Here is a 23,695-nt window from a genome sequence, read left to right as displayed (position 1 = left end):
CCCCTCTCTCATTAAAAACTGCAGGCCCTGGCTTCTAATTAAATCCCACTTGAAAAGTCTTAAAGTCAGCCTCAGATTGATTCAATTAGCATTTCTGAACAGAGAACATTGCCTAAAAGGATTAATAAATTGGACGAAAAAATTCCTTCTTTCTGCGCCACGCCATCAGAGCTTGTAAGACAACATCCAAAGAGAAATATCCCCCCTTAACAAACGTCTATCCAACATATGCTCTTGCTCTCTCTCTTGCACGTCCCTCCCAAGATGCCAGCAGAGATGAGATTTTGTGTGTGTGTGTGTGTGTGTGTGTGTGTGTGTGTGTGTGTGTGTGTGTGTGTGTGTGTCCTCGTCTGTGGAACAAGCGCAGAGTCCTCTGAGGCACAGTTGGGAAGGAACACGCAATCTGACTCACTGTGTGTACATGTGCACATATGTGTGTGTGTGTGTGCGTGTCTATTTATGCCTGTATGTGTCTGGGTATTTGTGAGAGGGGCGACTTTGTTGGAGCGTGCCAGAGTGCTGAAAGTGACAAGGAGGCACAGTGGGAAAAGATCCTTGCTGTACTGTCTATGTGTGTAGAAACAGACCACGGCGGTGGAGCAGTGCCATTGGCTAGTGGACACCTACAGCAACATGTTTTGAAATCCAAAAACACATCACCAGCTAAGAGAGCCAGATTCAATTAGTGTGATAAAATGAAAAGAGCATGTAAGACACTTGAAACAGACCAAAAACTGATACTGCTGCCAAACGAGAAAACACTCATTTGGATTGACACAAAAGGTCCGTCTTGAAATTGTACGTTCACAGGCTCTTTGAGTATTTGTGTTATATGTAACTCTGAAACAATCAAAACTTATAATTTCCCTACAAGTGCTGTTCTTTGTATATAGTGATTTTATTGGATCAGTGAAGATAATTTTTTGTTACTGTGAATACATAAATCATGATGTACCTAAAGACTTTCACTCACTTTAATTATGAGTTTTTCTTTAATAAAAACATTTAGCAAGACTCAGAATTGTATGTACTAATATGTTTTGTGCATACAATGTGTTGAACCTTGGGAAAGTGTTTATACTAAAGCTGACCGTTGGTTGGGACACATTGTCACTGTTTTTATTTGCTAGTCAAACTGGCTTGTATAATGGCTGATGAACTTTCATAGACTGCTGGTAGCTCCGTGGTTAAAGCCTCAATAATGAAAAAACTGGAACCACATGGAGATCCTGACAAATAGGCACACAATATACATAGGCTTGGCTTCACTGCATAGCACTCTGTTTGAATATAATACGGAACTATAGAAACAAGAATGCAATTAGTCCTCGAATACATCAATCAAACATTGATTTTTACATAAAATGGAGAAAATATTCCTTAAATAAATAAAATCCATAATCATCATTAGAATAAAGGTCAGATTTTAAAGTGGATAGTGAGCATTGAAAATTAAGTGTTACTGTGCTATGCTCAGAGAAAAGCACAAAATTATCATGAAATGAATGAAGGGACAGGAAAGTGGCAGAATTATGTGGCCCTGTTTTGTATAAAACAACACTGACCCCTAGTGATATCAGTTAGGATCATCCAGAAAGGGATTTGCATAATGCCTGTGTGAAAAACGTTACGTCTCTGCATGAGGACGGTGAATACTTAATGTTTCTGTATGAGGGTGTTCCTGTAGGTGTATGTTGTATTTTATTTCATGTGTGTGTTCATACTGTGTGTGCCGGTTATGTGCATGTGTGTTTATTTCACCTCGTATGCACAATCATGAGAACATTTAATTTAAGTTTTGTGTGTGTGTGTGTGTGTGTGTGTGTGTGTGTGTGTGTGTGTGTTGTAATAATGGTGCCTGGTGGACTGGGGCTTCCTTTGATGCGATGAAGGCTGACAGGCGTGAAACAGGTCCAATCAGGCGCGTGGGCACTGCCAATTAACCCTTTTCACCGTGTGAAACCAAACATAATTGCCTGGGATGCAGGGGGCCACTGGGCCATGGCCTGCCCAGCGTAGGCTGAAATGGGCATTAGCAGTGCTGCCAGGTGACCATTACACACAATTGAACTGCTGGGTGTTTCTCCGAATCACACAGTTACAGTTGCTACCCAGACGTAATTGGCATGGCATTACCAAATGGCCCCTATTTCTAATTTTCACACCTACACAATTTATCTGAAATATCTTTAGCGATATTGTACTGTGCCACCACTGCAGGCACACTGTATTTCAGTGATATTTTGCTCTGATTTCACTCTGAGCCTGGATTTTGTTATGTTTGAGTTATTAAATTTCTCTATTTGTACATTTTGACGTGGCCATGATTCTGTTCAGAATGTTATAATAATCTCAACTGGAAAAAATAGTGGTTAATAAATTAAGCTTTGTGTTCACTGATAATTACATTTTATTCATGCTATGCCTAAAGGCAAATACTCCACATTCTTAGTCAAACACCCAAAACTAGAGCACAGTTTAAATTAAACTAGAGCAGCACTCTGTACGGCAGTAATGCTGCAAAAATAATGTTTACTAAACTTCCACTCTTAAATTATTTTTCTTTTAATATTCTTGCAAAAAATGAATGATCACAGTTATCAACATTGTGCGATAAAATAACTGCTTATTAATGAGACCTTATTTTGAATTCAAGAGCTACACTCAAACAGAAACTCAATTTCTGCAGCATTCTTATAAGCAATTCAGCAATCTCAGCAGTGCTTGTTGGAGGACTGAAAATTGTTGGAATGGGATATATAATATAAAACACAATTTTTGCAAAAGCATTAAACTACATCTTATTAAATTGATAAGCAGGCTGTTTGCTGTACATATAATACATATACACTCAGTTGCCAGTTTATTAGGTACACATAGCTAAAATGAATGCAGTCTATTATAACCAGCATCCAAAATAACTTTAACCTGTAAACGACAACATAACATGCATGAAGGTAGAATTTATTGCAGGCCTGCAATTTATATTAGACTGCATTCATTTTAGCTAGGTATTCCTACCAGTTGTTTGTTGTCTACCCTGTGTCTTAAACTGGACAAGATTTTTTTATTTTTATTTTTTTTATTTTTTTTTACATTTCATACATTTTTTTTCTTTCCCTCCCATGCTTGAAAACGTTTGGCCGCCAGGGGTCGTTGTTTTGCCCTTTATCCATCCTCCAGCCTGCCTTACTGACTGCCAACAACAAATGTTGGCAAAACACCCCCTCCTCATCGTGTAGGGGGAAAAAATGGCGGACAAGCGCTAAATCCACATCAGAAACAAACACACACGTTAAAAAGCAAGGTAAACATCTCCGGATACACCGAGCAACATCGCCTATTAGGCTCGACTTCAGCGCTGAGCCCAGATTACCACAGGCTGGTCTCTGAGTGCTGGTGTGCTCCCTTTTTGCTAATGCTAGTATTTATAATCAGGTCAACGACTAGCAAGACACCTAGCATGCTAAGTTAGCATCCCGGGAAGTGGGCATGACTGTGTAGCCGTGCGTAGCATAGCATGCTGGAAGTGGTGTTTGCACGTCTGCATGCGTGTTTGGTTTTGATTCAGTGTTTTTTTCGTTCATACCTTAGAGGCCACCGTTAGTGTAGCGTTAACGGCTGAATAACATAATTAGGGATATTGTCACGTAAACGAGCATCTAGCGCGCATGCATATATATAGCACAGAAGAGAGCGGTGGATGGGGAGTGTTGGCTTTGTGTTTTGAAAGGAGCTCGACACATTTCGGCAATGTGAGACGCGACATTTTGGCTATGAATGGAAACGGTGTCCCGTGTAGATATCAGAGAAGTGGTACTAGCTGGGCGTTGAGTTGTAAACACTTGCTGGGTTAGCAACAGGAGGAGGGTGTACCTGCTGAGCTCTTTAATGCCAGTCCAACTGTCACTTTCCCAGACGGAAGAACAGGGACCGGGCCGCTTTAATTTGGATGCCACCCCCCTTGGCGGAAGAAAAAGGCGCACTTCCATTGAAAAGGAAGTCACCCGGGGAGGAGAAACGCTGCTAAACGGTTATGAAGTTATAAGGTGGGTATGTTTATAACAACAGCACCCTGTTTAAGTTACCATGTGGGTCCTGTGTCATTGCTCTTTTTTACGCATTGTTTCTCTGCCAGCTAACATTTAACGTTAATTTACAACTGCTCTTACAATAAAACTGTGTTGTTTTTTCGGCAAATTCAAATATTTGGCAGATGGTTAACAAGTGACGCTGTGTAACGTTAATAACTCGTATTTGATTTCTCACGTTAAATTTGTGTATGTTTAAAAAAAAAAAAGCTTTTGTATATTGTCTGTCCCTGCAGCCCTTATCCTATGACAAACTACATATAATCGGAAATTTGGATTATTTGGATTTATATTATGTTTAATAAATGTCACATGGGACTGTGGGACTGGAGAGACAAGCAGCTGAAGGCTGGTTCATAGCAGTCTGACCTGTTGACCTGGATGTTGTGTCTGGTTGGTAATGGGTTTTCCCATGGTTTGGATTACAGGAGAAGTCACAGAGTCTGAAAACATATTGACCTTCTCTAAACCCCTGTTCACCGATTGACAAGACATTGTGTGAACGTTCAGCACTGTAAAGCAAAGTTTACCTTAAACAAAGGCAATACATTTTAATTTCTTATGAGATTATTGCATTATAATGTTTAATTGATGTGTAGAAAAACAATAGTAGCAATTGAAGCTGACACAATTAAAGAGGTGTTAATTCAGTATGGTGGTTTTGGAGGCTGTAGTTTGTGCTGAGCTGTTTAATTGCTTTGCTTTAAACTGAGGGGTGTACTTCAGGGTGTGCCTGGAGAGAAGTACTGTGAGCTGCAAAGCTAATGACGCCAGCTTGCTGGTTTCCCTTTGAAACACAGTACAGTTAACATGTGGTAGCCTAACCCTGGGTCTGAATATTGCTTGCTCTTTTATTGGTGTGATCAGTTAGTTGAATTAACTCTTACCCTCTTATTACCGTGTTGTTAACCCCCTTACAGAAGGTTTATGCCCCCCCCTTTTTTTTAAGTGGGGTTTGTATGAGTTACTTATCAGGGGCCCTTTTTGATGGGGAACTGATGCCGCTTTACATTCTTCAAAGCCACCGGACTCCTTTTGACAAAAACAGCAATTTTACTTGGCAGAACACAGGACTTGCTGGTCTACCGCTGCCTTGAACGGTTTGTGTTAATGTGTGACTTTAGTGGATTAAAGTGTTAATTCTGGAAAAAAGTAACAGAATACAATAACTAAATAAAGTGGTAAAACCATTCTAAATATAGCTTACGTACACTTAAACTGATTTTTTTTTTTTTTTTAAGGTGGCCTAAATACATTAGCTGACTATGGATAAGTACCCCATTCAACCCCACTTCAAAAAAAAAACTATCCCTCTAAACAGCACCCGAGGGGCACATAAATCACCAAACACTACTTATTTACAGGCGAGTCGATTTACTGTCTTATATAATCTACAAAGGGACCCCAAATCATAACAAATTTATAGTCAGATGCTGAGTACCAAATTCCCTCCAGATATTAAAAGAAACCATATAATTGAGCAACAAGGAGGGGAGCTAGATTTCCATTCTCTCAAAATAACCCTTTTGGCTATAACCATAAAAAAACATTAAAGCCTGCTGGGTCTCTAATGCCAGTTTTAGGGAGCTTTCAGAACAACCCTAAACAGCATGGCCTTTAAGTAGATTTAAGGTTGGAGAAATCCATACTGTCTGACAGCATCATTTCTTTTTCAGCTTGTTCCAGCTCTTTGTTTATACTATATTATGTTATACTGAATGAAATATTAGACTCAATGTGTTCTATAGCTGCACTAGTCCATCAAATGGAAATATTCTAGATGTCTTGTGCATAATATTAAACATTTCCCCAAAATTCCTCCTGACATATTGATGTATCTTCGAAACATTTTATCAACTAGAATTTGAAATAAAGTTTAAATGAAGGTTTGACTGTTGCACGAGCTTGTAATGACTGACACACAAGTGGATCAGCAAGTTTTAAGGGAGTATGGTCCGTTAAATACATTCAATTAAATTCTTTGATGCTCGTTCCTTGTTTTTAGGGCTACACTATTTTATCAAAGGCATATATTTTAGATGTGTCATTTCTCCAAACTCAAGGTATGTTATATTTGATTTAGAGCTGGGCAATATATTGATATTGCGATATGAGACTTGATATCGTCTTAGATTTTGGATATTGTAATATCGTTACATAAGTGTTGTCTTTTACTTGTTTTAAAGACTGCATTACAGTAAAGTTATGTACTATTCTGAATTTACTAGACTGTTCTAGCTGTTCGATTATTTGCCTTTTCCCCACTTAGACAGTATGTCCACATTACTGATTATTATTAATCTGAAATCCTAGGCATTTTTCATTACATGGTACCTGCTCGACTCAACCGCGGTGCCTTGTCCTCCTTTTTCCATTGCCGATTTAGTACAGCTTCATGCGTGAGGCGAGCGTGGCTGGTCGTCATAGCACTGTGACGTTTTAAACAAGGACCCTTTAAGTGTTCGGGTTGGTATGTTGATGTACCCCAAAAAATTATCTGTATTATTGTATTGCCGTTACCTATTTTCCCTGTTTTCATACAGAAGTTTAGTTGGCTAAATATATCATATTTGTTTTAGTTGGATATTGGATTTGAAAAGAAGGAAATGGTTCTTCCATAACATTGCACTTTAGATGTGTGTGAATTTCCTACACCAGGAGTCATTTATATATAGTGATCGATTATCTGTTCAAAACATGTTCTATGCAAAATGTTCTATTTCAAAAAAAGATCAAAAATAAATATGTGTGTGCGCTGGAAAGTGGTTAGAAAAAATAAATTGGAATCTGCTAAAATCGGTATTTGGAGGTTAAACTCAATGAAAAATCAGAATTGGGCTATACAATTGTAATTTATGCATCTCTAACATCGAGGTATTTGATCAGGAATATCGTGATATCTGATTTTTTTCCCTTATCGCCCAGCCCAAGTTTGATTAAATTTAAGCAATAGTGTGATAAATTAATTTGTCACAGTAACAACAAACAAGAGTCACCAAATTATTATCTTTATTAGACACAGCTGTGTTTCTGTGGTTTGCACAGCTGTAACAGCTACTTGTGTGGCTTATTTTCTTGTCTTCAGAGTGGAGGACACGGTTGTGTTGTGAGCTTGGTCAGTATTGTTGGAGCATGAGGAAACCCGTGCCACAGAAAGGTAAGAAATTATTATGCCATGTTCTCTGTATGATTTGTAACAAACAAGTATTCATTGTAGCTTTCAAGTAAAAGTACAAGTGTGGCACATTTAAAGTTTGAGTTCATTAAAACCAATCTTTTTGTTTTTACTGTGCAGGCAGATTGATATATTATCTTGTAATAGTCTTGTAATTCCAGACAATGTTGGAGCACTGAGTGTAGCAGACATTGAAAGGTACTGACTGATGTGAAAATCACCCAAGCTTGAGAGCTCATTCTATCGTTCTTGGCTCCTCTAGCTATAGAGTGGAAAGATGCCAGAAGGATCAAGCATGCCCGGAGTGGACGGCCCTCCCGGGTGCCCTCACAGTACCAAGGTAAATAACCCACAGCAGCCGGTGATATACGAGATCAGTTTTGGGCAATTCCAAAATGAAACAGTGCCCAAGGATTTGCCTCAGCATTGTTTCATTAATCATCATGACAAATGTTGCTATAAATGTTGATAATAGATTTTAAGCTTTGTGTGTCTTTGTTGTTTTGTTTTGGGGCCCACAATACATGTACAATTCAACTCAAAATGATACTGAACATTTATTAAAACTTTCCACAACTGTAAAAACACAGCATAAAGGTCAACTATTATGTAGCATTTTCAGGAATGTACTATACATAATAGTAACCATAACTAACTAAAATAGTGTGTGTGTGTGTATATCTATGTGTGTTTAGTATATAGCAGGACTTTGTACTGTGAAAACTATAACCAATAAACCAAATAAACCAAATACTACACAACCGCAAATGTCCCAGCAGTAAAGTGACCCACAATTGGGGAGAAATGACTAGCATTGGTCTGCCAACATTACAGCTATCTCGCGTTAGCATGCAGCTACCTAAAACTAAGCGCTAGGTTAACGTTAGATTGTTATGGAACGAAGCAGCACTTTCTACTGTCAAAAATCGCAGATGAATGCTTCTGAGCCAAACACCACCCAATCTGCCATGTTTTAGCGGTAATGCAACCCAAAATTGGGGAGAATTTAACAAATTACAGAATGTAGCTACTATAGTTAGCACTGGACACTAATAGAATACAGCGGCACTTTCTACAATCAAAAATTGCAGATAAATGCTTTTAAACCAAATACTACATAACCGGAAATGTTTCAGGAGTAATGTGACTCGTAATGGGGGAGAATTTAATAACACTGGCAGCCAAGATGACATTTTACTACTGTTAGCATGTAGCTGCATGCGACAATGTAGTAGCTTAAAAAATTAAAACACTGCAGTCCTGCCTACCTGCAGCAGATGACCAATCATAGTAGGCCAGCTAAGAGTTGCGTAACACTTACTACGCCGAGAGTAGAAAAAACTGTTGAAACCGGAGCGTTCAGAACAGTTGGAAATCTGTAAATATGGAGCAACGTTTTAGTTCAGTATTTGATTTTTGGTGATTATTTTTGGCCACATTTAACATGAAAATCTGACATTATAACATTGTACATATGACAGAAAATATGGAAAAGCATAATATGTCCACTTTAACAATATTGTAATAATATATGAATTTCTTGTTGCTCCTTATGTTCTGCTACAGGACATTTCAGTTGGGAGAAATACCTGAAAGAGACAGGTGCGGCCGCTGCACCCTCTGCTTGCTTCAGACAGGTGAGCAAGATTGAAAGGTCCACTTTCAACTGTCTTTATCAAACCTATTTGTAAGCATATCTTTTTCGGTGATTTAATTACACAAAATTCTTTCCGCTCTGCTGATATTATGTTGCCTATCTCCAATTAACACTTGTCTATCGTCACTATCTAGAGCCTCACTCCTCCACTTAACGAGTTCAAAGCAGGTATGAAGCTGGAGGCCCAGGACCCTCGAAACACAACGTCCACCTGCATCGCCACAGTGGTGGGCCTAACAGGCTCGCGACTGCGGCTGCGCTTGGACGGGTCTGATAACAAGAACGACTTCTGGCGCCTTGTGGACTCCTCAGAAATACAGCCAATTGGCAACTGTGAAAAGAATGGAGGCATGCTGCAGCCACCACTTGGTAAGGACGCTCACACAGGTTTTCTACCCACACAGTAGCTTTTTAGCACTGAATGTCAATGTCTATGAATAACTTCTAGACACAGCTTAGAAAGCCTCCTTCCCAGGAAATGTCTGTATTGAATACCCATTGGATAAAAGTCTGGTCTGACTCTTGACTGCTATCACAAAGTGTTGTTGACTGTTGGCTGCAACTAATTATTTTTTTGTTATTCATTTTTCTGCTAGTTATTTTATTTATTAATGGTTAGGTCTATGAATTGTCAAAATATGGTGAAAACTCATCAGAATTTCTCAGAGCCAAGGTGGTGTCTCCAGGTGTCTTTTTCCATTATTTTTTCTGTCAACATCACCATGTTCATCACACAACCCTTGGGTCTGAAGCTGGCATAGTTATAACAACAATTCTCCTCTTCTTTAGGTTTCCGTCTCAATGCGTCCTCTTGGCCCATGTTCCTTCTGAAAACACTAAATGGAGCTGAAATGGCACCCTCTCGCATATTTCACAAGGTATCTGTACAAGACTCACAAGATAAACATGCGCCGGAAAACTAGTTGCTGTCAAATATCATTGAGAGAAAAAAAGCATGTTTATTTACCATACTTACCAAGATTAGCACAAGATAACTGATAATGTCCGGTGGAAGAAAACTTTACACCTATAACAAAAAATCCATTAGCATTCGGTTGATTTAAATGTGCTTTGAATACACAGATACTCACACATGCCAACTTCATATAACTGACTTCCTTTCTTTCCATGTTTCTCAGCAGGAGCCTCCCGCCCCAGAGCAGAACTCTTTCCAGATAGGCATGAAGCTGGAGGCGGTGGACCGTAAAAATCCCCACTTTATCTGCCCGGCGACAGTGGGTGCACTGCGTGGCGTCGAGGTGCTGGTCACCTTTGATGGCTGGCGAGGAGCCTTTGACTACTACTGCCGCTATGACTCGCGAGACATCTTCCCTGTAGGCTGGTGCGCCCTCACTGGAGACAACCTTCAGCCGCCTGGCACTAAAGGTCTGAACCCTAATATTGGGGGGGGGGGTCACATTTCATTTTCACCTCCACTATATTGTTAAGGCAGAACACCAGAGAGGCGTTTAGTTTTAAATCTTATCATTTAAACCAAATATATCTACATTGCTAGATAACACTAGAGTAGGTGAGTAGTTTGGATGAACTCACCCTTTACAGCCATTTACACTATTGGTACATCTGCGCAGGCGTTTTCACTTATTCTCCTGATTGGACGTGTTTTCAGGATAGTGGAAGAAGTGTGCTAAAATGTGCTTCTTGACATGTCCCTCTCTCACTCCAGTTACACCTTACAATTTTATCCTTGTTGTTTGTATGTCGAGATTGGCAACCACAAAAAATTCCCTCCATAGCTCCGACCACTTTTGACCAGAGCAAAGATCCAATCAATGAGGGTAACTGAATATACCTGTGTCAGTGTGCAGGTCCGTTAACAACGGGGGTGGGCACACGTTACATTATGCCACTTTGCAAGACATATTTATATTTATTATATTGTACCCAAATTGTAATCATTCGAATTTGATTAACACATCCACGACTAAGTCCCAACAAAAATGTAACTTTATAACCATCATAAGGGTGTACTTTGTCTCCTACCTATGTGTTGGATTGCATTGCACTGTAAAGATGTTGCTTTTGTTTGTATGTCCATCTACTATATTTTACCATTCATGCTGATAAAATCTGAGACCCATTTGTACAGAAAATCCAGTGCATAACAAGCACTTTTGTTGTGCTTATTTTAGGACAACCTTGAGTGGTAGTTTCTTTTCTTTACTTTTTGTCTGCTTTGCTTTTAAATTTAAGAACTGCTCAACATAATAAGCAGCAGATTTCATCAACACATTTTTCTGGAGTTTTCCTATTACTTTACATGATATTTGTGGGTTTGGTTGGTAAGTACATAATCTGCGTGAAGGCATCGTTAGCAACACAGTTGATCAAGTCATCAACATGAGTTTAGTGTTGAATCTCTCCACATAACATTTTAACTGTGTTTGCAAAAGTGACTTCTTTTAGTTTGTAAATGTTAATACATGCATGTCTGTGGTCTTGCCTGCCCTTGTGACACAATCGGACGGTGAACACAACTACACGATACACTGCTTTTTTAGTTTTTCCTTTCAGCAAACAAGGAGATTTCTTGTCACCAGTCAGTTTCTCTTTAAGCTGGAGCATTTCAGAAGTTGTGGCCATGTTTACTTTCTCAACATAAATAACCAGAGGAAGCTATTTGTCATACAGGAAACCTAAAAAGATAAAGTAGATACAAGGGTTATCAGCCACATAGTGAGCTGTACTCTGTTACTTCTGTTAGAATCTACAGTATCTAAAGGAGTGGAGAAGGAAGCAGGGATATAGGGAGGCAGGACATGCCTTTATAGCCTGCTAGTGTTTTATGAAGGCCTGGCGCTCCCCCAGTTGGCAGAGTCGGGCCATGACGTGGTTGAAATTAGCCTGGATGCCCCTCCACAGGCCTCTCTTTGGCACCCTGGCTAACAGCGTCTGATTAGACGACTCGGAGAGAAATGAGTTAAGAGAGGGGATAGAAACGAAGGGATAAGGCAGACGTACGCTGTGAGAGGTAGATTGTTTACAGTGTCAGCAGATGGTGGGAGGAGAGACGAAGAGAAAGGAGTGAAAAAAAGAAAGGAGGAGCAACGCAGAGGAATAGTGGGAGAGGAGGACAGGGCAGGAGGAGAGGGTGAATCTCAGGACAGCTGTGCAGACAACCACCCACTTTTAACTTTAGTTTGGACTCAAGAGGTGAGTAAAGATGAATGAAATTACAGAAATGCAGTCTGAGTAATAGACAGAAATCTTGTGAGAAGTTATCTTGTAATATGAAGCTGGCAGTGGTGGCTTTGTGAACTCAATGAACTCGGTACACTCGTGAGGGAGGGAGAGAAGAAAAAAAGGTTTGCCAGTTATGTGTTTGTTTGGCTGTATTTACAAGCAGTGCCATTGATTAATGAACATGTAACCTCACGCTCTTTAAACCTTTTAAACATTTTATCTTGGATTGGCCCAATCTGTTCAGGATCAATTAGGTGTCTTGTTTTTTTCTTAGCTTCACAGTAGCTCCCCTATGAAAAGTTGCACTGATTGATTTGCCCATGTTAAAGTGTGTTTAATAAATACACGGGCCTAGACCTGTGTTAATGAATGTGGCCGCTCTTCTTGTAACTGTGTGTGTGTGTGTGTGTGTGTGTGTGTGTGTGTGTGTGTGTGTGTGTGTGTGTGTGTGTGTGTGTGTGTGTGTGTGTGTGTGTGTGTGTGTGTGTGTGTGTGTGCAGTTGCATGTGAAGCCAACTATCCTTGCTATACTGTGGTTCATTCTTCTGTGTGTTTATTTTTTCATGCACACATTCTTGATGTTTTTCCGGCTGTATTGGCTTATATTACTTGGCCTATATAAGCCTATTTGGTTATTTCTATGTATTCGAAATATGCCCAGATCTAAACGATTTTAACATTCTGATGTTCCCTCAGTAGTGTGATTTCTGAAATGCTTCCTGTCAAGGAAGGGTGTACATTCATGGGTGGGAGTGGGAGAGATAAATTTTAAGACCGTCTCACAGCTGTCAGCAGCTTACTTCTTTATTAGGGTTTATTCCTAGGCTTTTAAGGTATTTGCACATTTCGTCTTTGTATTCTTGCCAGCAGGGAGTTGAAGGTGGACCAAAAGAAAATCATCTTTGATCACTTCTGTTCTTTCTTTTCCTTCACCTCTTGTCTGATATCTTTCAGTCCTTGTTTTTCCTCCTCTTTATCTTTTGTTGTTTGTAATGTATCACAGTATGTGCCTGTAATGCCTGTTTGTCTTATTTCACAATACAACAAACTGACATATTGTTGACCACCTTAATGATACATATGTTCTTGTTACCCCTTATTGTTATCTGGCCATGCAGATGGTTAGGCTTTATTTTCTCAGGTTTTAAGATATCAGTCCCTGAGATTAACCCTGTCACTCTATGCTTTGTGTACTGCAAACAAAATTAACCTAATTTGTATTGACAAGTTTTGTCATACATTTTTTGTAATGTGGATGAATCAACCTTTTTAATATTGCGGGAGAAAGTACCAGGATTACCATTTGCAGGGTATTTTGTGTAGCATGATAGAAGGATTAATTAGATGTTGCCGGCATCTATCATTTCCCTAATTAATCTGACTTCCAGGAAGAGACCTCAAATTGCTGTGAATTTCTCAAGAGTCTTAAGTTTTGTGACCTTATTTATATGCAGGGAAAGCCAACTTTGAGTTCACTGAAAGGTCAAAAATTCACAATGAGCAGTCTTCAGAAGCAAACTGGAGCATGCACTTCTTAATGTACCCTTTCACCCTCTTTACTTCTTTCTAACTGTTCACTCTCTCACTGTGTAGCACTCTCCAGTCTGTGATGTGTAGTGTGCTGTCCTCATGCTTTTAACTAAGGAAGGACGTTCAATTGAGGAAAAACAAAGTTTTGCTAAGAATGTTTTGCCTTCTCTGCTGTTTTGCTTGTGTCAGAAACTTTGAGCTCAGGTGTTATGAACAGTCTGGATTTGGTTCTGCATTAAACATAACTGAAATATTTGGGAATGTGCATGCGAGCGTCAGAACGTTTTTGCTCAGAATTAGAGCTAGAGTCAAACAGGGACACTTTAGCCAACAACATAAAGGCTTCTTGGATGTGTGTGCCTATTCTGCTTTGTGTTGGTCTTATGTGTGTGTTACATGGCAAGTGTGTAGAGTAGATAATTTTGAATGTTTCTCAATTACATCTGTCTTTAACGTGACATAACCACAATATGGAGTCTAGATTTCAGAGTAAATACTCGGAAGTGGGGGAGAAATATTTTTCTAAACTCGCAAGTGCAATTAATGAGAAAATAACTACACTGACTGTTCAAACATTGTTAAATTGTATGTACCCCCTCTGATTAAATCGGAAGCCTGAAGCTATAATTGTTATTTTGTTCTTTTTCCCTGTTTTGCCACAGTTTTTTACTCAACTCCCCTTTTTTGTGTGTATCTTTACATCCTTGCCCATGCAGTAGTGTTGCCTAAGAGCCTTGGGACATTGACAGACGGGAGTGTGGAGAGCCCAGCCATGCACCCCACGCCCACAGTGGGCAGACCGCTAGGTCAGAGAGGACGCAAGCCAGGCCGCAGAAAAACCAAGTTGACAGGTCCCTGGAATCAGAAGGGCTCAGTGTTGGGACCGCCGAGTATCCAGCCAGGCAAAGGCCTGGAGCCCATCAAGATCCCCAAGAAACGAGGGCCCAAGCCTGGCAGTAAGGTAGGTGTGAAGTGATTTAGAGATACCATCAGGGCAGACAATTACCGATTACCAGGGCGTGAATACGTCCTCTGCAGCGGGGAGTGAGGCTGACGGGCCACAGTGTTCGCTAACGTTAGCTTCTTGTTTCATCTGGGATCTGATTAACAGTAATTTCATCAAATTTAGTGCCCTCAACGCTTTTTTCCAAGCTGCTGGCTTTCGTCCCTGTTTGTCACTCTTCCTGAGGAGTCACTGTTGTACTCAAGCTGTAGTTTATTTGGGTGTCATGACTGATGCGAGTGATGACGACCTGTCACTGTTCCAGGGGCTCACCTGTTGTACAATTACAACTTCATGGCATTTCATAAAATTCTAAAGCAGCAACATCGTATTTTACCGACAGAATTCTGTTCCAGTGTGTTGGGGTGTCAAGAGAAATCTCCATGGCACATGTGTCAAAACCAAGGGACTAAAACAAAAGTATTGTATTAACATGGCTAAATACTATTTCAGATAAATTTAAAGGGGAACTATGCAGTTTTTTTTTAAATCTTAATTTACCTTAACTGAACAGCTTCGGAGTCATTAGAACGGTTACATGACTTTTTTTTAAGTTGAATGATGGTCGTCTCGCTTGCCCCTAGCGCCTGCAAGCGGAAAAACCACCCTTGCAACTTTTGGCCGGCGTTATATTAGGTCTTGCGATGTAACAAATTGCTTCACGTCACTGCACATGTGCCCATTCAGGAACGGGCTAACAAGGTAGCGGTGGAGTTTTTCACACTAACGTCATGACTGAGCTGGCAAAAAAAGAAGCAGAAAGCTAGGAAAGCATTGTCGGAGGAACAGAAAAAGAGGAAACGGCAGACTGACCAAACGAGGAGTCAGACACAAGTTAACTCAGGAGCTGCAAAATATCTATTCCGAAGCTGTAGGGGGAACTCCATAGAGAAACCTGCTTGCAAAAAGCGAGAAAAACTGCATAGCGCCCCTTAAAAAAAATGAGTGCTTATTTCTGTGTCACACAGGGCATCTTTTTTGTCACATCTTGTTCTCTGTTGGAGGAGCACTATCATTGTAGAGTGTCACAGAAGGAAGAGTAACCCACTTGACTCTTTGTCTCCTTTGCCCTTGGTTTGCAGTTGGGCTGGGCAAAAAGAGCTGGTTGGCTGGAAGATGCCATGGCTGGCCCAGGACGGCCAGTGACAGGCCCAGGGCGAACCAGAGGCAGACTGCCTGCCAACTGGGCACAGAGGATAGCTCTGCAGGAGGCCCAGACTCCGGCAGAACCTATCAAGATCCCAAAGAAAAGAGGGCCCAAGCCTGGCAGCAAGGTAGCCATCCAGTACATACACATTAACACAGGCCTCACTGAACCACAGAATATCACATTATAGCATTTGGCTGCTTGAGGAGGGAACTTATTGAAACAAATCATACTTATTTAGACCGTAACTATCCTAGTTAGACTGGATACTAAAATACTAAGTAAATAGAAAAAAAATGGATCTATTTTTCATCATGATGATTGTCTTGGGTTAAAATGTATAAATACCATCCCGTTTGTTAAATTTTTTAAGGGAGGCAGACTGAGCTTGTTTTCATTTAAGAAGCAACAACGTTATAAAAATACACAGTGGTTGTCCAGCTTTTGTATGCTAGCAAAGTAAGTAGCTCCACTCATCAGAACCCAATAATGTACTGAAGAGAGAAAAATGGAATTACTCGGCAGAGTCATGAATTTTCCTTTTGTTCTCCGATCGTACACTGTGTTACATTTACAGGAAAGCTTTTTATTTTAAGAGTTAAAATATGAAAATAATAACAAAGAGAAACATAAGAGTCACATTTCATGCAAATCACTGTTCAAATCAGCACATCAAATGTAGTGATAGTAAGGAACCAACAGAGAGACAAATGCTGTAACATGTCTGAATGTGTGTTTGTATCCAGAGAAAACCACGCGTGGTACCTAATCCAGTCCCCACATCTCCCACCATCAGCACTCCAGAGCCCGACACCAGCACCGTGCCTCTGGACAATGCCACCATCCCCAACTCTGCACTACAGGCCCCCACAGGTACACAATGTCCTCAGACCTGGACATACTGCACATTATCACTGAAAGCTATAGCTGTCTAGGATGTTTAGCGCATCTGTCATGCTGTCGCAATCGCACACACTCTCTCTGCCTTCAGTGTAGAATCTGAGAAAAAGTTGTTAATACATGCATAGAAGCAGTGCCGGTTCTAGCCCTTTGGTTGCCCTAGGTGAGATTGAGTTTTTTTTAACCTTTTTCTGAATCAATTAATGCTGGAAATATCTTTTATGTAAAGGGAAACAAAGATTACAATCCAAATAGAAAAACATAATGGAATATATTGCAGTAAGGCTCTCGGGCATTCTGTATTGCTTTCATCTATTTATTCTCCTGTAGATCTAATTTTCTAATTATCTGAGTCAGCGCGTATGTAGCCTAGCATAATTTACTCTTCCCTCTTTTGCATCTTTTGTTGGGGAAGTAAACTCCTTAAATGTTTTATTTCACTTGTCATTCTAATTCTATAATTAATGGGAAGTAGACCTAAAGGCGACACGGCACCCCCAACACATTTGATGCAATCTTCTAAGTCACCTATAGCAATTGCCGGCCCTGCATACGTGGTATAAAATGGACTTAGTGGTCCCTTTTTATTAAATTACAGTAACAATTTGTTGATCAAATAAGTCTCACATTCTTTAACATTGACTCCTCTGCTTGTTGCTTTCCCCCCTAGTTTGTGTGTACCTAAACAAGTACGGCAAGGTGGGACCCCATTTGGACCTACGGCGTATTCAGCAGCTCCCGGACCACTTTGGGCCGGGCCGGGCCTCCTCGGTGCTTCAGCAGTGTGTTCAGGCTTGTGTGGACTCCTCGCACAACCAGGGCACAGTCTTTGCCTGCCTCAAGTCTGGGCAAGGAGGTGAAGTCATTTCAGGTGGGGCTAAACCATGGAATGCCGTTTTATTGAATAATAAATAAGTCAATAAATATGCCTTTGAAATACATCATGAATAAGGAAAAGTGGCAATTAATACATAAGTAAATAAATGTAAATATTCATATAAAATGAATCAGTTTGTTAAATATATTAGTTTTTAGGCTTTAGTTTTAATTATTTCATGGTACTTTTTGTAAGGCTTATATTTTTCATAAGTCTTATATGCAAATCAGGGGGCGTGGCTATCTCTCACATTCAGAACAGAGCCGTTGGCAAAAAAAGACTGGCGAAGTGAGAGTGCACCACGACTGGTAGCTCGTGGGGCTCTACCCAGCGCACAGCCCCCTATTCTAGGGTAACTGGGGTAATTTCTTATGTTCAGTTGAATGTGAATTAGAGCAGTCATTTGCCCGCTAGCTCACTTAACGCCTCAGCTAATGTTGTGTCAACTGTGCCATGTCTTTTCTCCAATGCTCCATTGTTGTGACCTCTCAATAATCCAAAAAATTCCCTTTGGTACTACAGCCCACTGGTCCAATGTCCCTTTGTTTTAAAAAAAGAAACCCTCTGCTACGACATCCCATCCCAGGAGTCGGCTATCCAAACCTTAACCACTCAGGGTCAAGTGCCTAACCCCAACCTAGAAACGGAGTGGCAATCAGGAGAGTTGGGACTTTTCCTGGTGGGCCAGTAGTGTTTTGAGGCTGCAAGGGCCAGTCTGATAGTGCTGCCCTTGCGCACGGACGCTGCCCTTGCGCCTGTTATTGGAGGTGATCCACAAAAGCCTATACAGTCGGAACAATGGGATGTTGGAGCAGAGTTTTTTTTTTTTTTTTTTTAAACAAAGGGTTATTTAGAGGTCGGAACAACAGCGCGTTGGAGAATTGGCCAATCCCCATGTCAACCCGCAGTGGATACAGACCGACGGGTAACTTGCGGTGCTCTACCAGGTCAGCAGTAGTGGGTGGTGTAGTTACCCCAGAATAGCTGACTGTGTTGGGTACAGAGCCCCGCAAACTGCCAGTCGTGTTGCTCCTGCAGGTCAGCGCTAGTTGGTGGTTCATTTACCCCAGAATAGGGGACTGTGGGCTGGGTAGAGCCCACGGCTGTATTCTGAATGTGAGAAGTAACCGTGCCCCCTGATTTGCATATAAGACTTGGAAGTATATAAAGAGGGAAATCAATAATAGAATGGCATTATGAAATAAAAGTACCATGAATTAATTAAAAGTAAAACCTTTTAATATATTTATATAACTAATTGATTCATTTTTACATGAATATGTACACTTATTTAATTATTTATGTATTTAATACCAAATTTATTTATTTTATGATGTGTTTCAAAGGCTTATTTATTTGTTCATGTATATATGGATGCATTTATTTATGTATTCATTTATTTAATATTGAATAAAACGGCATTCCATATAAAACTCTCATTAAAAGGAATATGACTCTCCTGCTTCTGTGGAAAGTCTTCATGAACCAGCATTTTAGGAAGATTTTGCTTTATCGTTTACTTGTTTATTGTAGCGATCACATCTTTGTTCAATTAACAGAATGTAGTGCTGTTTTAAAATAACCCCCACCAAAAAATGACCAGGCCATATGGAGCATTCAAATCTGTTGTAATTGTTACATCAAATTTGTATAAAGCTCCCTTTTACATCAGCAAACATATTTCTTTTGCCATCATTTTCCCATGTCAAACAAAAGACTGTACACTATATTGAGCAGAGTTTGATTCTCTGTCCTTTGCCCGTTTGCCATGTCTAGCCTGCTTTGACAAGCAGCAGCACACCCTGACCCTGCCCACAGTCAGCAGTGTCACTTACGTCCTCCGTTTCCTGGAAAAACTCTGCCACAACCTTCACTGCGATCCTCTGTTTGGCAGCCAGCCTGTAGCCAGAGGAGGCCTGCACTACGACAGTCACACATACATTACAGGTCAGTGCTATTGTTCTCTTGCTGTGACTTCACAAGCACTTCTACATTGGTTGGTGTTAATGCCATGTTTGATTCACTGCAACTAGGTTGAAAATGTTGTCCTTTGAAATAAATCTGATGAGGTGTCAGCTTTAATGCATTTTCTAATATGCTGGAAACCAAGATAGCAGTTTGAGTGCACCTGTACATTTTGTTGAAGTTGACAAGAATACGAGAATAAAACAGTGCTACATAATACAAATAATATAGATTCCGCTCTTAGTAGGGTTTGGAATCTTTGGTCACGTCATGATTCAATTGCAATTCAGAGACCAGCACTTCAATTCTAAACCGATTATCGATGCAACAATTATTTTATGTACATTTCAATGTGTGATTTAAAAAATATACATCTAAATCAGTTTGTTAGATTTTTACATGTACAGTATTTGTCATACACAAGTTTTAATGAAGTGTTTTGTCTACTGAGGTTTTTATTTTGTAGTCATTCCATACTTAAGCCTTAAACATGCTTGTGAAAGTCACCTCCTCTCACAGTAATCTTCCATGTCAGAGACTCAGTCATGTTTAAAGGAGGATATTTGATAAAGTAGAACAGCCTATATGTGTTTTGCCAAATTATTTTATGTATGTCTTATTAGATTTTTTTTCCTTTTTGGCCGTTTTTTTTTTTTTCTTTCATTCACTCTGTTTTCTTATGTGTACATGTCTGGAGACAGTAACGTTTAAATAATAATCCACACATTTAAACAAATAAAAATAATGTAATAATCAATTAGTAACTTTTGAGTAGGGCTGCACGATTATGGCCAAAATGATAATCGCGATTATTTTGATCAAAATTTGTATCGCGATTATTCTCACGATTATTGTTGATTTTACCAAAACAAATTTTATTGTCACATAGGCTATTTATAACTGCGAGAGGGAGTGTGATGGACGCTACTCACAGAGAGACGGCTGACTCATTATGAACGGGTCCAGCACGGGTCGAACGGCGGATACCACCGTGTGGTATTAAACGTCTGTATCTTCACTGTGCTGCATTTTTATGACTATGATATTGGCCATGGTCCAGGCTACGTCCAGCAGCTCCGTCTCACGCTGTGACCTACCAACTGAAGTTAGTTGCATTCAAAAACTTCTTCTGTGTTCTTCCCGTAGCGGCCGCGGATAACAGTTCCCGCGGAAACACTGGTAACATACAGGTTTGCCCCCTCATACTTAACAATATACGCTGTGTTAATGAAAAATTAACTGTAACATATATCAGAATTGTGGACCCGGCCCGTGTGTGGCGGGGCGCGGGGAGTAGAGGAGAGAGAGTAGACGAGAAGCGTAGAAAGATCCAACACAGGCACGGCTTTACGACAAATGGGTCATGTAACGCAAAATTAAACCGTATCCATAAACAGCATTGCAGCGGAGCGGGACATTAGCACCGGTGCGTCCTAGAAGAGCTACTGCTAACAACGCTACTAGCTACAGCTAACAACCTACTAGCTAACACTAACGACCGACTAGCACTGGTCACTGCTGTTGTCTGAAAAACAAACATGGACAAAGTGTTGCGTTTAATGGTAAACTGGTAAACTTAGACTGACGTATTACCGACTGCTACTGTTAGTTTTCCTCACCTACCTGTCCTCGTGACTGTCTACATCTAGAAACTATCTGCACGGGGTGCAGTGAACTACTCTGACTGGTTCATAGCAGACGCTTTATGGAGCGGGAGATGGGCTTTGCAAAAAACCCGGAGCGTTCTATGAAATGCCGCTTTATAAAAATAACGCTCGATCACGCAAATTTGATCGTGGAAAGTCAAATCGTGATCGCGATTAAAATTCGATTAATTGTGCAGCCCTACTTTTGAGCATTGAATTGTTTTAGATAGAATCTCGATGGATCTAAGACATGCGTCACTTTGTAACACACGTTATATTGCCTAGCTGATAGCATGGCCCTTCCTCATACTCTGCAACTGATGAATTAGCAGTAGTTACTGCGCATGTGTGACTCCCAACAAAGATGGTACAAAAATGAGACGCCTCACTCTGTAGCTAAAAGAGAGAGCTCCATCCTTAATGGCACCAGTATTGTTTTTTTCATTGTTTGTATTTCAGATTAAAAACTCCCTACAGCAAATGAAAATCTTGTTTGCCTTTCTTATGTGGAGATTTTGGCAGTAACCTAAGCAACAAATCTTGTAAATACTCAAGGGAGGTGCACCATGTGCCCCCCCCCCGAGTATCTGAACTTTTTTTAACACTGCTGTACAAAAGACAAATAACTTGTGCCATGCTTAGAGTAGGGATCGACTGATATGGATTTTCTTAGTGCCGATGACATATATATATATATTTTTCTTTTCATCAGCCTTAGCCGATGACCAATACAGGCTGCCATCAATCATCTTACATTCATATCACCCAAATTATGTGTGCAATGTGCATCATATGAATGGGTGCACTGCATATGGTTAACTGTGCGAGGGTAAAAGGCTTTCATCAACATCTACAGCACAGCCTTGATGATGCATTGCTTGCTGACATATCATAATCAGGTCATCACAAAATGACCTTTATTAACACATTTAAATAATTTAAGAAAACAATAAACCAGAAAAGAAGCCATTGAAATAAAGTGCTTGATTTGTTATTTAAGATGTCATGGTGCTAGTGGTGCAGGGGCAGAGCACAGGCTGCACGTGAACTGCAGCATCGCCAGCAACACAGAGCTGCCTGTGGAAATGCTGATGCATTTTAGTTTTCTAAAGTCATTAATTAATTTATTGATTGATTAATCGTAAAACATGATACATAACAGTATTCACTGAGACAAACCAAATTTACTGTACTTTGACAGGTTCTATATCTGCATTACTCAAATTACAAAAATGTTGTTTTTTTGCCATTCAGCATCTTTTAACAAAAATAAGAGTGATACCATATGATATACAGTCTAATCCACTTATCTGAACCTTTCTCACCTCTACCGGTATCATAATTCATTTGTGGCTTGTTCCTGCATGTATACTGGTTTTTAGAGAGGAGAAGTTTTGGAGACGGCCTAACAACGGGTCCGGGCCGAGGCTCCAAGCGGTTCCTTCAGGACTACAACATTTCACTGCCTCAGAAAATAGCCAAAATCCCCCGGCACTCCACTGATGGTATGTTACATTTGTGATTGCAATTCTTCTTTTTTCTCCACCATGTACCTCATTCCTGTACCTCATTAATTATAAAATGCATGATTTTCTGCTCGTTTATATTCAGACAGAGCTAGTGACAAATATGATTCTCTCCCCCAAGGATGTATCCTCTCCCCTCTCCTCTTTGTTTTATACACAAATGACTGTTCACAATATGATGGAAAACAGGTTTTTAAATTTGCAGAAGACTCTGTCATTGTGTCTCTTCTTAATGAAAGTGTGATTGACCATGGACCAATAGTGAATGATTGGTGTAAGCACTTCTTTTTAAACATAAATGTCTCCAAGACCAAATAATTCATTATTGATTTTAGGAAACAGTGCCCCTCTCTTAATCCACCGTCATTGAGAGTACCGTCAGGACATGTAGCAAGATTGCAGGCATCAACCACTCTCTTCCACATCTACCCCAACAGAGAGCAAATAAGGTCCAATCCATTGCAGCTGACCCTAGCCATCCCTTGTATGGCCAGTTTAAGCTACTTCCCTCAGGCCATAGGTACTCCATGCCCAGATGGATGTCCAACAGACTCAGAAACTTTCATCCCGACTTCCATTTCCATTTCAAACAATTTGCCAGAACTTTTTTAAATGTATTTATTTACTATTGTTTTAGATTGTGTGGGTATTTCATGTTTTGATGTATTGCTGTGTCTCTTGTCCTCGTGTCTGTCTGCTAGGTGTACAAACAATTGCCTCTCTGGGACAATAAAATTACCTTGACCTTGTAATAGACATTGGTATTACAAGTTGTCAGACAGCTGTCATATCTGAACAAAGAATAATGCCAGAACCACATAGTTGGATTTTCGGATAAGTTTGCTTGCCCATAATTTATCACTTTTAATGACTGGATTTAATTCCACTATTAGAACAGTAATATTTCTCCCATTTATTGGAGGATTAGCTGTTGTTCACCCCTACATTTGATAGATATGGCAGGTGCCTAAATT

General features: G+C 40.1%; 1 protein-coding gene across 4 annotated transcripts in view; it reads left to right on the top strand.

Annotated features, from left to right (window-relative positions):
• The first annotated feature begins 3,192 nt into the window (after positions 1 to 3,192).
• Positions 3,193 to 23,695, top strand: part of LOC116690797 (polycomb protein SCMH1) — a 23,526-nt gene continuing 3,023 nt past the window's right edge. The window contains exons 1-14 of one of the 4 annotated variants that reach the window (XM_032517962.1): positions 3,193 to 3,307; positions 3,919 to 4,049; positions 7,177 to 7,248; positions 7,529 to 7,606; positions 8,833 to 8,903; positions 9,058 to 9,292; positions 9,713 to 9,801; positions 10,066 to 10,309; positions 14,374 to 14,618; positions 15,743 to 15,934; positions 16,554 to 16,680; positions 17,378 to 17,578; positions 19,361 to 19,531; positions 22,578 to 22,700. In XM_032517962.1, coding sequence (XP_032373853.1) covers positions 7,224 to 7,248; positions 7,529 to 7,606; positions 8,833 to 8,903; positions 9,058 to 9,292; positions 9,713 to 9,801; positions 10,066 to 10,309; positions 14,374 to 14,618; positions 15,743 to 15,934; positions 16,554 to 16,680; positions 17,378 to 17,578; positions 19,361 to 19,531; positions 22,578 to 22,700 — 1,801 coding nt within the window. In that variant the 5' untranslated portion in view covers positions 3,193 to 3,307; positions 3,919 to 4,049; positions 7,177 to 7,223. Of the gene's footprint in view, positions 3,308 to 3,360; positions 4,050 to 7,176; positions 7,249 to 7,528; positions 7,607 to 8,832; positions 8,904 to 9,057; positions 9,293 to 9,712; positions 9,802 to 10,062; positions 10,310 to 14,373; positions 14,619 to 15,742; positions 15,935 to 16,553; positions 16,681 to 17,377; positions 17,579 to 19,360; positions 19,532 to 22,577; positions 22,701 to 23,695 lie in introns of those variants that run through there. The other 3 variants (XM_032517959.1, XM_032517961.1, XM_032517960.1) reach the window with 3 other exon arrangements.

This window comes from Etheostoma spectabile, chromosome 6 (genome assembly GCF_008692095.1).
Source record: "Etheostoma spectabile isolate EspeVRDwgs_2016 chromosome 6, UIUC_Espe_1.0, whole genome shotgun sequence".
Classification (NCBI taxonomy): domain Eukaryota; kingdom Metazoa; phylum Chordata; class Actinopteri; order Perciformes; family Percidae; genus Etheostoma; species Etheostoma spectabile.
This window is presented reverse-complemented; position numbering and strand designations above follow the sequence as displayed.